At 32.5% G+C, this 16,123-nt stretch overlaps 2 protein-coding genes across 2 annotated transcripts in view; both read right to left on the reverse strand.

Annotated features, from left to right (window-relative positions):
* Window positions 1-1,589: 1,589 nt before the first annotated feature.
* Window positions 1,590-12,620, reverse strand: LOC110023535 (glutamate--glyoxylate aminotransferase 2-like). The gene is made up of 14 exons (XM_020723005.1): window positions 12,269-12,620; window positions 12,047-12,179; window positions 10,646-10,711; window positions 10,363-10,474; window positions 9,848-9,929; window positions 9,662-9,749; window positions 9,390-9,548; window positions 5,211-5,384; window positions 4,957-5,088; window positions 3,921-3,986; window positions 3,326-3,390; window positions 2,919-3,010; window positions 2,665-2,821; window positions 1,590-1,919 (listed from the first exon to the last, which is right to left on the reverse strand). The coding sequence occupies exons 2-14, from the start codon at window positions 12,161-12,163 to the stop codon at window positions 1,790-1,792; spliced, it is 1,440 nt and encodes a 479-aa protein (XP_020578664.1). The 5' UTR covers window positions 12,164-12,179; window positions 12,269-12,620; the 3' UTR covers window positions 1,590-1,789.
* Window positions 12,621-15,799: 3,179 nt separating this feature from the next.
* Window positions 15,800-16,123, reverse strand: part of LOC110023554 (elongation factor 1-gamma 2-like) — a 6,221-nt gene continuing 5,897 nt past the window's right edge. Inside the window, 2 exon segments of the mRNA XM_020723034.1 lie at window positions 15,800-16,013; window positions 16,016-16,123. Of these exon segments, the coding sequence (XP_020578693.1) occupies window positions 15,939-16,013; window positions 16,016-16,123 (183 nt within the window). The 3' untranslated portion in view covers window positions 15,800-15,938.

The following is a 16,123-nucleotide window of genomic DNA, read 5'->3' on the forward strand; positions in this document are numbered from 1 at the left end:
GTAGGATAAATGTAAAAGTAAAGTTTAGGTGTTAGATATATATAAATACATAGAAATTGGATGGTATGTATGTAAATGTCCCAATTTTCAGTTTTGTATTATTTTTGAGAAATGAAATAATGGGCATATTTCTCTAATTTCGGGCATTATAGAGTATATAAATTAAAAAAAAAAAAAATCTTTGATTTTAGTTGCTATGTCCATCATTTGAAATAGGCATCAAATTTTTTTTTTTCCAAACTTTTTCGAGTGCTAAAGGACTATCAGTATAATTTTAAAAGATGGTAGTGAAACCTGCAATATTTTATGACGTAGAATGCCAGCCTTTAAAAGAGAAGCGTAAAATAAAGGTTACTGTTACGTAGATGAGAATGCTTAGGTGGATAAGTGGCTTGACTGACACTTAGAGATAAAATGTGAAACGAATGTAACTATGAAAGGCTTGGTGTAGCTCCAATTACAAACTAGATTAACAAGAGTCGTCTTAGATTGTTTGGTCACATTAAACATCCACCATTTGATGATCCAATTAAGAGAGCAGATGTTTTAGATTTAACTTATGTTACGAAAGGCAGAGGTAGACCTAAAAATTCTCTTGCAGATTGTCTATTAGAATTAAATGAAAATATGACACTAAATAGAACACAATGCACTAATTATTTGCATGATTAATTATTTAACTCGGAATTGTTATAATGTAATATTATTTTAATCTGATAATATAATAGTATTTGTCGTACAAATAATGCATTTTTAGATTTTCTTACCTTTTATATATAAATTAAAATTTGAGGTATTACATATGTAAATACAGAGGCAAAATGTAAAATGAAAAGGTGTATTTTAATTTTTAAAAAGTTAAAAACAGTGATATTGTTAACATGATATGACAATTTTGAGTGGTATAAATGTAAAATTAAGCTTTAGGTGTTAAATATGTAAATATATAGAAATTGGGTGTAGGGCTGGAAGCGAGCCGAGCTTGAGCGAGCTCAGGCTGGGCTCGTGTTCGAAATCGGTTCGTGAACAGTGTGTTCGTGTTCGGCTCGATTTAAATATTTGTGTTCGCATTCGTCTCGAAATTGGCTCGTTAAACTAAAATTGAGAAAAATAGATGTAAAGTGTGAGATTTGAACCTAGATCAAATCTATACAAAAGAAGATACTAATCACATTGTCACATTAGGTGTTACGATTTAAACTTAGACATAAATATATATAATATATTATTATATAAATAATATATGTAATATATTGTTATATAAAAAGTTATATAATTTTTTTTTTCGAGTCATTTCGAGCAGAACACGAGCGAACAAATTGTTGTTCCGAACAAACTGTTGCTCGTGTTTGGCTTGTTTACATTTCGAGCTTAAAAATTTGTTCGTGTTCGGCTCGTTAGGCTAAACGAACGAGTCAACCACGAGTTGCTTCACGAGCCGAACACGAGCTGTTCACGAACAACAAGCCAAATTGACAGCCCTAATTGGGCGGTACATGTGTAAATGCCTCTTAGAATAATATCATAAATATTGTCATATGAGCACCTCCTCATTATTTTCACATAAAAGGAAAAAAAAAAAGGAAAAATGATAAAAACATAATTACATACTTTTCAGTATTAAACTTTAGGAAAAATAATATAGAAAGACCAAACAAGCAGAAAGGTCCCCCCAGTTGTACTTAATTACAACAATGATATGAACGGTGGAGATTTCTTCCGAAATTATATGAATGAAATTACAATGATAAACTTTCATCAAGCATCAGGTTTGGTTTACTTGGTGGAATCATATCCTGGACTGACTTCTGTAGTTCTCATATTGATCCATGAAATTATCATTGAAGTTTTTGAAGCTGGCCATGATAGCAGGCATGTCTTCCTCAGCTGGCAGTATGGTTGTTCTTAGATGGAAAACTCTGCAAAAGTTTCAGACTTGTGAAGATTCAAATTTACATATATACCACACAATTATTTATTTACATATCTAACATCTAAACTATCATATTTATATGCAGGAAAGATATCACCATCACTATCTTTTTAAAAGTGAAGTGCAGCTTCTCGTGCGTAGGTTTAAGAGGCCAAGTTTTTAAAAGTGTAAAAATCAAACTTTGGGTGAATATATAAAAATGGTGGAGTAGGCATGCAAATGTTTCTAAAAGAATTGGGTATTTACATACATGCCACACAAATCTTATGTATTTGCATATCTAACACCTAAACTATCATATTTACATGCATATCACTGAAATCTTTAACATCATATTAAAAAATATCACGTCACTATCTTTTTAAAAGTGAAGTACAGCTTTTCATGCATGGGTTTAAGAGGCCAAGGTATTAAGAGTGTAAAAATCAAACTTTGGGTGTTAGATGTAAATACATAAAAATTTTGTGGTGGGTATGCAAATTTTTATAGTTCTACAGTATGTGATGATTTTGCTTCCAGAATAAAACATAAAAAGAAAATTTTCATACATATCATAGACTAATTATGCATTCACATATCTAAAATTTGAAATTTACAAATATAACACAGTAGTATCTTTTATTTGATGTTAAGGATTTAAGACTTAACAAAAGAGTTTAGGTGTGTTAGATATGCAAATGCATAAGAATTTCATGGCAAGTATGTAAATTCTAAAATTATAGAGTGCTAACCCATCCTTCTGGCCAAATCCGGAGCCTGGAACTGTAGAAATACCAGTAGCTTCCAATAGCTTCAGGCAATAGAAAACATCAGGAGCCTTCCCAGCATTGTTTGCAGCATCAATTGCCTTTTGTGGCAGGCGAATTTGTGGAAATGAATACATAGCTCCTAACACATTTTTAAGGAAAATTTTAAAAAAATAATTAAATATATTAAAAAAATAAATAAATAAAAAGATGCAGTATTACTTTCAAGGACTCATCACCTTCTGTAAAATTGCAAATTACATTTTTGCAGCTATTAAATCCATCAGTCATTATATGAGCTCTTCTCCTCAGGGAATCTAGGATTTCCTTACTACATGAGGCCACAAAAACAATTAATGGAGATATGTAAAAAAAAATCTATTACATCCATTAATGCAAATAAAAAGTTTAGGTATGCAAATACAAAAGTTTAGGTGGGAGATATGTAAATACATAAGACAAAATGTAGAAATATTCATGTAGCCGACCCCATTTAGTGCGATAAAGACTTCTTGTTGCTGTTGTTGTATATGTAAATACATAAGAATTTTTGTGGTATGTAGATGAAGAAGAGGGTTAAATAACTAAAAAATAAATAATTTATGTAAAATTAAGACTTCAAAGGGGAGGTTTGTGAGATTCAAACCTTTCTGTAGTGTACTTCAAATAAGAGATATCACTAGGCTTTGGAGGATTTACCATCAACCCTAGCTGAAAACAAAATAAATCTGTTTTTTTAAAGTGACTCCTTTATGATCAAGCATAGAAAAAACACATTAAATAGCACAAAAAATATTTAGGGTTACAATTATAACCCCAAAATTTTATATGTAAAATAACAGTGCAAAAGTTTTTATAGAAATATTTCATAATGGGAATACACAGTGCATGATAAATCCTATTCCCAGTCATAATGGAGGCTGCATGATTGGTGCTCTGGGCTCACCCTCTTACAATATTAAGAAAAGGCTTTTACATACATAGCACCCAATTCCTATGTATTTACATATATGACCCCTAAACTTTTCTTTTTCCATTTATACCATACAAATCTTACATATCACACAAAACACTACCATTATTTTAACTTTTAAAATGTGAAATACACCTTTTCATTCATTAGTAAGGTAGCATATATGTAAAAATTGAAGTTTATGTGTTAGATATGTAAATACATAGGAATTAAGTGGTGTGCATGTAAGTCTTCCTCGGAAGTAAATTGATGAAGTAAAATTACTTACAAAAATCTGTCCAGGGACATTGGGGCTCAGTGAAATTGATGCAACTTTATAAATTTCATCGACGGTCTGTGGGAAACACGAAAAGAACAGACATTTAGAATTAGCATATAATTGTCAAGCTATATGGATGCTTGGCAATGACTGTTAAAACTAAAGAACAAACACATTGTGTAAATCTGTTTGCGTGCTTTAAAATGCTTTAGGGTTTCATGTCCATTTGGGGGCTGCTCTAGCTTTTTGCAAAGATGGTTGTAAGGATGTGATGGGGAAAATATTGTTTTAGAAAATTATGAGAAATATAAATAAATATATATGTATATATATATTTATAAAGCCAATCAACAGTTTTCTTATAACCACCACACTTCAAGAGGTATGGTTGTAAAAAGCAGTTTCCCACTATAATAATTTTTAGAAAGCAGTAAGAAAAATATTTCCCGAATAGAATTGTGATGGCAGTCTGAAACTCAAAGTAGACAGAATGGTTGCTAAGAGGAATCCGCTATAGATCTGAGTATTTTGTTGAGTCTGTCATCAAAGCGAAGCATCATTTCACTTCTGTCAGGAAGAGGTTGTAACAATAAAAATGGCTTGGTCCCAAGCATGACTGATATAGGGGTTTTAAAGGGTATAGGGTTTCTCATACAGCCTAGAATTGGATGAAAGAGAAGCATATAAAAGATTGTTGGTTACTAACTCATATTTTTAGCAAAACTTATCCCTTTTAATGTAAGGGTAGCAAAAATGCTTTGTTGATCTCAAATAATATGTCGATGTCATCCATTATGAAACTTCATACGAAAACAACGACAAACATAAAATTTCATGAATGTTCAAGTTCATAATTCAAAAGAAAACTTCGCGCGAAAATAAACTTTTGCTTTTCATCTCAAAGAGGAAGCACCAATTCAGGAACAATATTTTGTAGCTTCAGTAAAATCTGAAAACATGGCATTCAATTTTTATTTGCAGAAAAAATTATGAAACTAATATGAGTAAAATTTCAAATTTTAGTAGAAAAGAGAGATGGTAAAACCTGCAGAGAAAGGTTTGTCATCTCAAAGTATCCCCCGCGCTGTCCGCATTCGCCCCAATAACCTTTCGAAACAGTGTGGAAGGATACAAGTTGCACCTCATTGCTAATAGGTGGACCCATATCCAACAATATCTAGCACCATTGAAAAATATTTTGAAATTATAAAAGATCTCAAAGAAGCATTAATTACCATATAAATAAATATATATATAGACTTACCATATATATATATAATTATTAGTTAAGAAAATTACCTTTCTAGCACTTATGAAGGGCCGCTCATCCTGATATATATTTTGCTGATAAACTTCATCTGCCAGCAGGACTAAGTTCTCTCGATAGCAAAATAACAATATTTCCTTTAAATTGGATTCACTGAGACATTGTCCAGTAGGGTTTCCTGGGTTTATGATCACCATAGCTCGAATCTGAACCATCCATAAAAAAACCAACTTGAATAAGACAGGGGCATTTACATAAATACCAAGACAATTCTTATCTGTTTTCATATCTAACACTCAAACTTTTAGATATATATGCATAGCACTTAAATCTTTAATATCACATAAAAAAATACCATCATCATTGCCATTTTAAAAGTGAAATGCAACTTTTCATGTATATGTTTATTAAAACAACAAAGTCTCATAAATGTAAATATCAAACTTTAGATGTTAGACATGTAAATACACAAGAATTGTGTGGTTTGAAACTGATATAAAAATAGGATCATACATAACTTGATGCAGAGTTTCAAGTGATGCTTTGTAGTTGTCATAAGGCAAATATTTTATTTTTACGTGACCTTGTAACGGGCATTTTTATAAATTGTCTTTTTAATTACATGATTTACAACATATGAACCTTATTTCTAGTAAATTGAAGTGTCCAGATAGATTCTTAACAGAGAAAATGACATTTGGCTTCCAAGAGTTTAATGCGTGCACAGTTGAAATATAAGGGATCGATAGAAGAATAATCACAGCAAAGAAAGACAAAAATAAACATAAATTGGCATGCTTTAGTGAGATATACTTATATCCACAGTAAGAGATTAAATAGTTTCATAAGCTTCAAAGGAGGGGAATCAAGGATTTCTCTACATAGATTGATGATTTAGAGTCGGACAACAAAATGCATCCACTTGATGAAGTGGATAGCATAAACCTTCAATGGTTGAAGCTAAACATTGAGAGCACAAAAGCGCTTCTTATAGGAGATAGAGTAGAGCAACGTAGCAGTCAACAAAGACGGTTGATAAAAACTTCTTTCTCTCTATGAGAAAAACATGTGCCAGATTCCTAAAGGTGCATTGCCGAATAAAAGCCACCCAAATCCATCCTTGCCCTTTTCTCTCCCTAGATGTAGATAATCCGACACCCCTCCCTTCATCTCTTTTTTTTTTTTTTTTTTTTTTTTTTTTTTGATTCAAATCTCCTCTGTCAAAGAATTTATTTATGGTGAAAATAAGCAAAGCTTAAAAAGACGAAATCAGGAACCAAAGAGTTTTGTCCTAAAGAGGTGAGGCGTAAATCTCAAGTCAGATCAAAGTTTAATCCTCAAAAAAAAAAAAAAAAAAAACTCAAAATTAAAATAATTCATAAATATGATATAAAACATTAATATGTTCATTTAGTTTTATATCATAAAGACATAAACTACAAATCCTAATTTTAAATATTGATATAAAATAGAATTTGAAATTTCACTTCCATTGAATATTCATTTAAAATTTAATAATTCAATGAGGATCATGATCCATAGTGGACTCGTTCTTATTTTTATCATCTTCACAAGAATTATCATATTCATAATTATTTAATTGTCTTATTTGCAATATTAAAATATTCTTCATTCACTATAACTTTCTTCTTACTATTGATTAATCATATATTTATATAATATAAAATAAAAATAAATTAATAACATAATCAAACAATCGTATTAAAAATATCTGAATTTTTATGAGACATTATATCAGATATATTATAATATAATATAATATACTTTTTGGATAATTTGATCAAGGTGTTGCGTCAAAAGTTTTGAGATATAAAACCTTAAACGTATGCCTCAGAACAAAAAAAACGCAAGCCACACTGGTGGCAGTGAGGCTTCAGCCTTCACGTTTTTTTTTTCTTTTGTACGTCTCAATTCAAATTGTTCCTTGAGGCGTAAGACAATCTATTAATAACAAGTCTCAAAGATTACAAGTACTTTAAAAGTTCAAAAGAATATATTATGGTCCATAAATAATTGTAAATACACCTTTGTAAATCTCTATTAAATAATTGTAATAAATGGGAGATATTGATAACTTGTAAAAAATTGATAAGGGTAAAATTGTCTTTGTAGTTTTTACTTTTGCATGCAAAATCTTTAGGCCTTTATCACTCATATGGCTTAGCATGTGATATCATGTATTTGAATTTTCTTATGCGTTATGAATATCTCTTACTATTATTGTGATGGTGGTGATAGTTAAGAGCGTGTATCTTGTCAACCCGAGCAATCACAAAGATAACTTTTGTTGCTTTCCAAGTACCAACGTTGAAAGTAGCATGATAGCCTTTTTAGCTAGTTGTTGGATGAAGATTAAATTTTTTTCTCAGGCCAAAGATGTGCCTGACTTAGTTTAACTTAACAAACAATTCCATTAGTTGACTTGATTAACAATTTTTGCAATATTCAAGGGCTCATCATCAATAAAGAATAATTTGTCATGATTGCTAGTATAGTAGTTTCTCATAAATCATTGTTTGAAGAAGAATGTGGGGAAAAATTAAATCAAACTAAACTTTCAAGCATCGAGATATTGTTTGTTTTGGCCAGGTAGCCTCACTATTTTGCTCCAATGATGTAACTTCCCAGGAGGTCACCTATCTTAAGAGCACTCTCATGCGAGCACGCTTCAATTTGGAGTTTCTGATGAAATTCCAACAGTTACACCAAAAAACATCTCAATGTTTAATAATTCAGCTTCACTCTACTTAAGGGGTTTTACAATCTCACCCACTTAAGTATTTGATACCCCCATTAGTTCTCTAAGCCTAGAATCTAAAGGTGGCCCCTACAGATTCAAGATATGACTCATACAATGTAGCACTTTGTCCCATCTAAGGTTTAAGATGTGGCTCCCATGGCATAGCATCTTGTTCAGTATGGCACATAGTTCCATCTTCGGACTGTTGTATGGCTCCAATACCATTTGTAAAAACCTGAACTCTCAAGCATCTAGATATTGTCCGATTTGGCTTAATGGCCTCATAATTTTGCACCAATGGTATAACTTCCTAGGAGATCGCCTATCCCAATAGTGTTTCCATGATAGCACACTTAACTTTAGAGTTTCTAATAAAATTCTAACCGTTATACCAAAAGTCATCTCGATGTTTAAGAGTTCAGCTTTAACCTACTCAGAAGGGGTTTCACAAAAATAAATAAATAAGTAACTCACTTGAGTTGCAACTTCAAGTAAACATGTTGCAACCACGAGAGTGTCATATGAGGCATTTACTTACCTTCTTAGAGTTGTGTTGATTTTTTTGGAAGCTACATAACCAAGAGAGCCAATAAAATGAAAGTTAAGGCAGATGCATTTACTATCATGTTTAACTAGGAGGCAGATTCTAAATATCTAATGGGTATGAAAAAATATTTTAGTGGCAAAAAATGTTTCAAGTCTATCTTGCCTAGTTTGTTAAACGAAGCTAAACGAAGAAGCTAAAATCAATTGGATCAATAAGTAGAGGAAATTTTCTGAGGTTTGGTCAAAAGCATTTAGGTAGTTAGGTAGGTGGGAATACGAGACCTAAGAAAAAGTACATCCAATCTTCAACTTTGACCATCCGTTCTCGAGGAAAAAAGCAATGATATTTCTTTGAGGCTCCCTCTAATCTAAATTTACAGTTCCAACCCTTCATAAGCCACAATTTAAAATTAAACTTTGGTCTTCACATTTCTCATTTAAAACATCACTAAGAATATTCTTTAAGAATTTCTTAAGGTGCAAGGATTCTTGGTTACCAAATTTATTTGGCTGGAATTAGCTCAATGAAAAAGTATGACTACACATAACTACGAAAAAATAATAGAGATGAAATACACTGCCAGATCTTTATATGAATTAAGCAGTCATAGGAATGAAAATAAAAAGAGGCATTTATATACATAGCACACAATTCTTATGTGTTTACAGATGTCACACCTAAGCTTTCATATTTACACATGTAAGACTCAAATCTTTAATATCACATCAAAAATAGCACCGTTACTATTTTTTAAAAGTGAAAAACACATATTCATGCATAGGGTGTGCTGTATATATAAATATGAAAGTTAGGAGTGAGCTATGTAAATACATAAGAATTGTGTGGTTCGTATGTAAATTTCCCAAATAAAAAATATCTGATTAGAGAAAAAAAATTGCTCACAATTATCCCTTTAGCACGTGCCGTTGCGACAGATTGTTTAACATTTTCCAAGTCAAGACTCCAGTTTGCTTCTTCCTCTAAATAATATGGCACAAGGGAGCCACCATATAACAATATTGTAGCTGAATAAAGAGGATATTGTGGAACTGGCACCAAAATCTGCAATACACAGTGATAGGTGGAGAACCATCATGTTTCTTCAAATCAAAGCACCAAATTTCACATTTTTTGCATAAGTATCATAAACTTAAAAGGCTTTGTAGAAATCATACCCCATCTCTATCATTTCTGATAATAGAATTTAGCATCTGCATAACCCCTTTGCTGGCTCCATCTGTCAGAAATATAAGCTCTGGATCGCTGTAACAAGAAGATTACATAAAATAAATAGCATGGAACTTGTAATTCAGTCCCTACAATCCTACTTATTTAAATGTGCTTAATATCTTCTGGCTTACCTAGGATATCCATCACGTCTCTCAATAAACTCAGCAATTTCCTTCCTGATACCAGGAAGACCTCGAGAATCACTATAGGCGCCTGATAAATTATATACATGAAGTGAACATTTAGTATCTTTTGTGTTTAAGAAAAATTTTCAAGTCAAAAATGTAGAAATGAAGGACAAGAAGGTAAAGTAATTAAAAAAAGTGAATAAACAATGATCTACGACTTCCTGAACATGAAAAAATAAAAAATCAGATAAGATTACATGCATATCACATAATTCTTATGCATTTACATTTTAAACACCAAAAGTTTGATATTTACACATAACAGTTTGGTGTCATAAAACTATGCATAAAAATGTGTATAAAAAGTTAACAATGATGGTGTTTAGATGTAATGTCAAAGTTTTGAATATTATAAATGTAAATATAAAAGTTTAGGTGTAAGATATATACATACATAAGAATTCTGTGGTCTGTATGTAAATGCTCCAAAAAATATAAAAAATTATAAAGTGATATACCAAGGCCACCGGGAGTCATTGAAAGGTAATGTTTGGCTCTCGCAATGGCATCAGCAGATAACTCTACATTTGGATCATCTAGAAGAAATGGAGCCTGACAGAGTGCTACCACCTAAATAACCCTATTTTCATTAGTAAGAAAGTTTAAATATATAATATGGAAAGAACAAAAAATTCAATCATAAATAAAAAAGATATATTTATTTATGAATTGGCAAAGAGAGATTATATGTAGTTACATCTAAAATTCTGAGGCCAACAAAGATGTGTTGAAACAACAAACCTGGCGAGGGAATGTCAATGGTTTCTGCCCTAAAGCATGAGGGTTGCCAACATTTGTGAAAATTATCTGCCAAAAGATTGAAAATTATGCCAAGAGTCAAATGTCTGAGAATTATGAGTTACTTTTATACATATAGTAGAAGTATAACAAGCATAAGTTACTTTTTATGCATATCATTAACTAAGGGGCCATTTGGGATAACTTTTGTTTTACATTTTTATTTTGTTTTAATTTGTTTTGAATTGTTTTTAAAAACACTCAAAACAGTTCAAATTTGTTCTGAGTGTTTCAAAAACATGTTGATTTACTTTTAGAAATAAAAAAATAATAATAATATTAGGAACTCATCAAACAAACATATTTTAAAAACAAAAGAAAAAATAAAATTGATCTCAAACAAGCCCCAAGTTACAAGAAACGGAGTTAAAACAAGCCCCTACAGGCAAATGAGATAAGAAACAAATAAGCATATTAAAAAAATTCTATTACAGTCATTTTATTTCTTGGAGATGGAAAGCGGGTGCTGCTATAAATTTGCTAAAGATTAAGTTTTAATATTGGTTGTGCATTCAAGGCTGATTTTGTAAGCATCTGAAATATCAGTTGTGTAGAGACTATCTAATAGAGCTCCAAAAAATGTTACATTTTACTACATGCAATTATTTCATATTTTAAAAACAGTAAAGTTTTGCTAATATTTTTATGAAATGTTGTGAAGCACAACTCCATTGTCCCACAATTTGTGCAGGCCAATTAAATATGTTCATCTACTATGGATCTGATGGTTAATTAACTCTTGTTGTTTCCAAGTTTTTGATAATGCAAAGCATATTTGCATACGTAAGAAAAATGGTTTTTTTGAAAAAACAAATTAACACAAAATAAAATTTACATCCAAATAGCTTTGATAACTCTAATCATGATGATGCTGACCTTAACAATCCAATGCCTATGTTTTCATGACTTGATGATGAATTTCACTGAATATCTACCTTGATATGTTTGATAAGCAAATTTACATCATAAAGCATAGTAAATTTTCAGACCTCATTCTTCTCAATTTTTTGCTATAAAATCTATAAATAGCTGCAATAATTTACAACCATCTTTTATGAGAAAAATTTTCAGCACTTTCTGACTAAACAACCAATTGTCACCATCTCAAAGGAAAATTTTCTCTTATTAAACCTCTGAAGTATTTCCTCATCAACAGGGTCAGCGCATGCAAAAAAACAAAAAACTCTAATCTACAGTTACAAAGTGTTCATCTTCATCCCACCGTTCTACTCAGTAACTCTGCCCTTCTTCCAGATCCAATCAGCAGAACAAGTTACAGAAACCACTTCCAGGGTTTGAAACCTATTCAAATCAAAATTACAGAAAACAAAGACAAAAACACACCTTTTTCCCTTCCTTCTGAAGCTCAGAAGCCCGCAGATAAAGCTCCCCCCTCACCGCATACGCCACCTTCTTCACATTCTCGTTCAGGGATTCATAATCCAAGGGCTTAGGCGGCATGATTGCAGTGAAGATCCTGCAGATAACAAGCAATCAAGATCTAAATAACAGCAAAAGGCCGCATCTCAGCTCGAAACCCATTAATGAAATATCTAAAAAGGTCACCTTCAATCCAGATAAGGCGGACAATGGAGTTGAAAGGGGGCGAAGCAATGGAGACTAAAAGGAGGAGTAATCTCAGCGGATAACTAGTCGCACTGTGGCCTCTTCTTTTCTCTGAAAAGCAGAGGCAGCATGTGTTTATATATAAAACAATCGATTTGTGATATTCAGAGCTTCAATCTCGATCTCAAAGGGCGATTTTGAAAAAATGGTTTCTGCAATTGGGAGGATAATGGAATCCAGAATTGAGTGGAAGGGACGCAGAGAGAGAGAGAAAATAGAGCACGATAGTGATAGATTGACGAAGGTGAGGAGGAGGAGCGAGCGAGAATTGGAGGCCAAACAAATGTCGAGAAAGAATATATGGAAATAAAAAAGGGAGTTTTAATTGTAAAATGATTAAACTTTTATATATTTACATATTTGATATTATACAAATATCTGCACACTGTCGCCTCTGCAGTTGCGCCGTCGAGTCTCCAACCTTCGGGGGGCCGTTTGGGCAGCTTGGCGGCAAAATAGGGTTTAATTACTGCAAAATTTAATAATTTATTAAAATTTGGATTTAATCAATTTAAAAATTACCCCATTAATAAATTTTGATAGATTATTTAATTGCTTTTTTAAAATATTTAAAACTTTTATGGTTAGTTAGTCCTCAATATCAATAGAATTTTTCCTTTTTTTTTGTTGATTAACATCTAATTTATGAAAAATCACGCATTTAAAATAAACTTATGCCAACTTTATTGTTCATCAACCACCTTCAACTAATTTTCACATGAATTATTAATTGTTGTCGATTGGTGCTGAGATCGGAGTTGACCCGAACCACGACTCTAAAATACGAATATTATTGTTGGCTCTAAATGAGTTTACAGTGGGGACTCAAAGTAAAAGAAACAACTAACCAAAGCAACGGTGCAGGATAAAAGCAAACACACAACACTATTACGACAACACAAACAAGTTTGACTAGCAGGAAATTCGGAGGAGATAAGTAGGTGATAGTGGTTGCGGTGAAGATTAGGTGGTGATAGATGTAGCTTGATGCAGTTTGTAGGGGAATAAAGGGGGCAATAGCAAAGTGGTGGAGGGGTGGCATCGAACCACAGCTGGACGAGGGAAATGTCATCTTCGGGGCTGGATCCGATGGACAGAGACTAGAGGCCTGCAGGAGGCAGGGTGGAAGGGAGACGGCCTACGGGGCAGGGAGGAAAAGAGAGTTTGCGGCCTTACTGAGAGAAGGATGGCAGCAGGCCAGAGGGAGGAAGAAGTTGATCTGCAACTGGTTCGTTCCAAGTAGGAGACTGGGTGGCAGCCTGCAAGGATGCATGGGGGAGACTGGAAGCTGCTAGGGGTGTTGGATTCAAGGAGCAGCAGCAAGAAGGAAGGCCGGCCTAGAGAGGCTGCTAGGAGCAGTTGGAAGCAGGACAATAGCCAACGATTGTCGGGGAAGAGTGCAAAAGCAGTGACGGTTAAGGTAAGTGAAAAGGGGAGATAACATCACAACCTCATAGTAGGATACAATCAGAGCATCACCACTTCCACGGATACAACCCTACAAAATGAAAAATGATTCCACACAGACATCTGAAAACAAACCCCTAACTCCAAGCATAACACCCATTATTTATAATAGGGACTATAACTCAATTTAAGCAAGTTTTAAAATAAGAAAAAGTAATCAGAATTTCACTTTAGAAAATGGATTAATGTAATGGAAATTAAGATTTAAGAAAGATTAATAAAATATTCAAAAAATTTAATTTGGAAATTCAGTTTAGGAGAGAGATTATAATGAAATTCATATTTAGGAAAAATGAATAATAATATTGAGAAATTCTAATATGAAAAAACTTATATTAGGAAGGTGCTTAGAAGGAAAGAGAGGAAGGGGAGAGAAGGAAAAGGGAGGAGTAACGGTCTCCCTCCCTTTGAGAACTGATTGTTCCACCATAGCCCCCTGCATCAGATGTCAAGTTATCATCATCTCTCATTACTTGGCATGGGTTGATCTCAATATCCAGCATCACTCGTTGTATATCAGGAATGTGTCAGCATAAATCTCAAAGAAATCCAACGATTCAGAAGGAAGGAATTATAAGAAAGGAAGGCCCACCAATGAAAGACCAAGAGTTTCCACATACTCAATTTCCGAACAAAAAATGATGGTTTTCCAGGCCAAAAGAAGGACGATCAAAAGCGCGATCTGAGTATAAACTGATAGAACTAGAACACCTGAAAAAGTTAATATTTACTATAAAGCTCAGCATTCATTGTTTACAACCATCAAACCGCTATTCCATCTTCTTTGCATTCTCTCTGTCTGTCGACTGTTATCATTCTCTTCTGCTTACTTGCAACTATTTTCATTTTCATCGTCTTCATAGATTCTACTTCAATAATTTAGATCTTGTAATCATGCATTCCTTACTAACTATAGAAAGGTGTATCATTATAAATTTAATTCATATAGTGGAACAATTATAATTAGGTCAAATTATATGATTCTATCTTGTAAGAGTTATATATATATCCTTGCACCCCACATACTCAGATCAGTTGGTCAGACATCTGCTTGTCATTTGTAAGTCCCCTCTGGTCTGGACAATCAACTCCTCTTAACACTACAAATACTTCTACACACGAGAATAGCCGTGGAATCAAACTCTTTTTTATAAGGGTTGGCAAAATTTTAAATATTTTAATAATATAAAAATTAATTAAAAATAATACCATTAAATTCATAATTGAAATATAGAAATAGAGAAAAATATATAAATAAATAAGGAGTGAGGTTGTCCATTTTTTATGAGAAGTGGGAAAATTATAAATTAAGGATGGACAAATATCTAATAATTAATATTTTATTAAAATAAAAAAATTGAGAGAGAGCAGAAGGTGCTTCTACTTCTACATAATGAAAAAATTATTACTTGAAGATGACTTCATGCTGGACGATCACCTGAACGTGGCCAAACAATCGTGGTCATACATCAGGCTATGTGGATCATCATTCGAACATGCGGTCGCAGCACATAATAATTTCTTCCACCCGACAAGCATAGCTTTGATTTTGTTAGCACTAAGTAAGTTGCGATTATGTTTATGAGGTTAAACTGAATGCTTTGAGGATGATATATAACTTTCAAATTCGATGTAGCGAATATTACACGCCCGAATAATTGAACTTAAATTCTTTGAATATTAATTGATCATAAAATTAAATGCTAGTTTGATTATTTATATTAAACTAAATAACTTATGTTCGCTCTTTAAAAAATAATATCCAAATAAATTATTAATGACTATATCTTTTCAAGTTATTTTTATATTTTGACTAACTATTTTTTTAGGAAAATTTGCATATTTAGCACACTATTTTGATGTATTTACATATCTACTTTCATACTTACATATATAGCATTTTGATGTCTCAAGCCTGTGCAAGAAAATGTGTATTTCACATTTCAATTAAATCACAACGCACGAGGAAGCACATACCAATCCAAGTTAAAGAAAAACAACACAAAGCATGGTTCCAATAACATACAACAGGGTGCAAACTGTAAGAAAATCTCATTCATACTCTGCAAAACTGGACAAATTTCAAAGTCTAATTGACTGATAAATCTGTAATAAGAAAAAAGTTCAAATCTTGAACATAAATCTACTTAAAACACTTGGCATCCAAAATGGCTTCCCCTTCAAAGGGCTCCTGATCCTCAATCATGGCATTCACTCTACTCTTTCCTTCTGAGCTTCATCATCCATGTCCACTTTAATCCACTCATAAAGCTCCATATCATAACATTCATCAAGAACAAATTGAGGAATCTGGTTCCCTCGGAAGAG

This window comes from Phalaenopsis equestris, unplaced genomic scaffold (genome assembly GCF_001263595.1).
Source record: "Phalaenopsis equestris unplaced genomic scaffold, ASM126359v1 Scaffold000224, whole genome shotgun sequence".
Classification (NCBI taxonomy): Eukaryota; Viridiplantae; Streptophyta; class Magnoliopsida; order Asparagales; family Orchidaceae; genus Phalaenopsis; species Phalaenopsis equestris.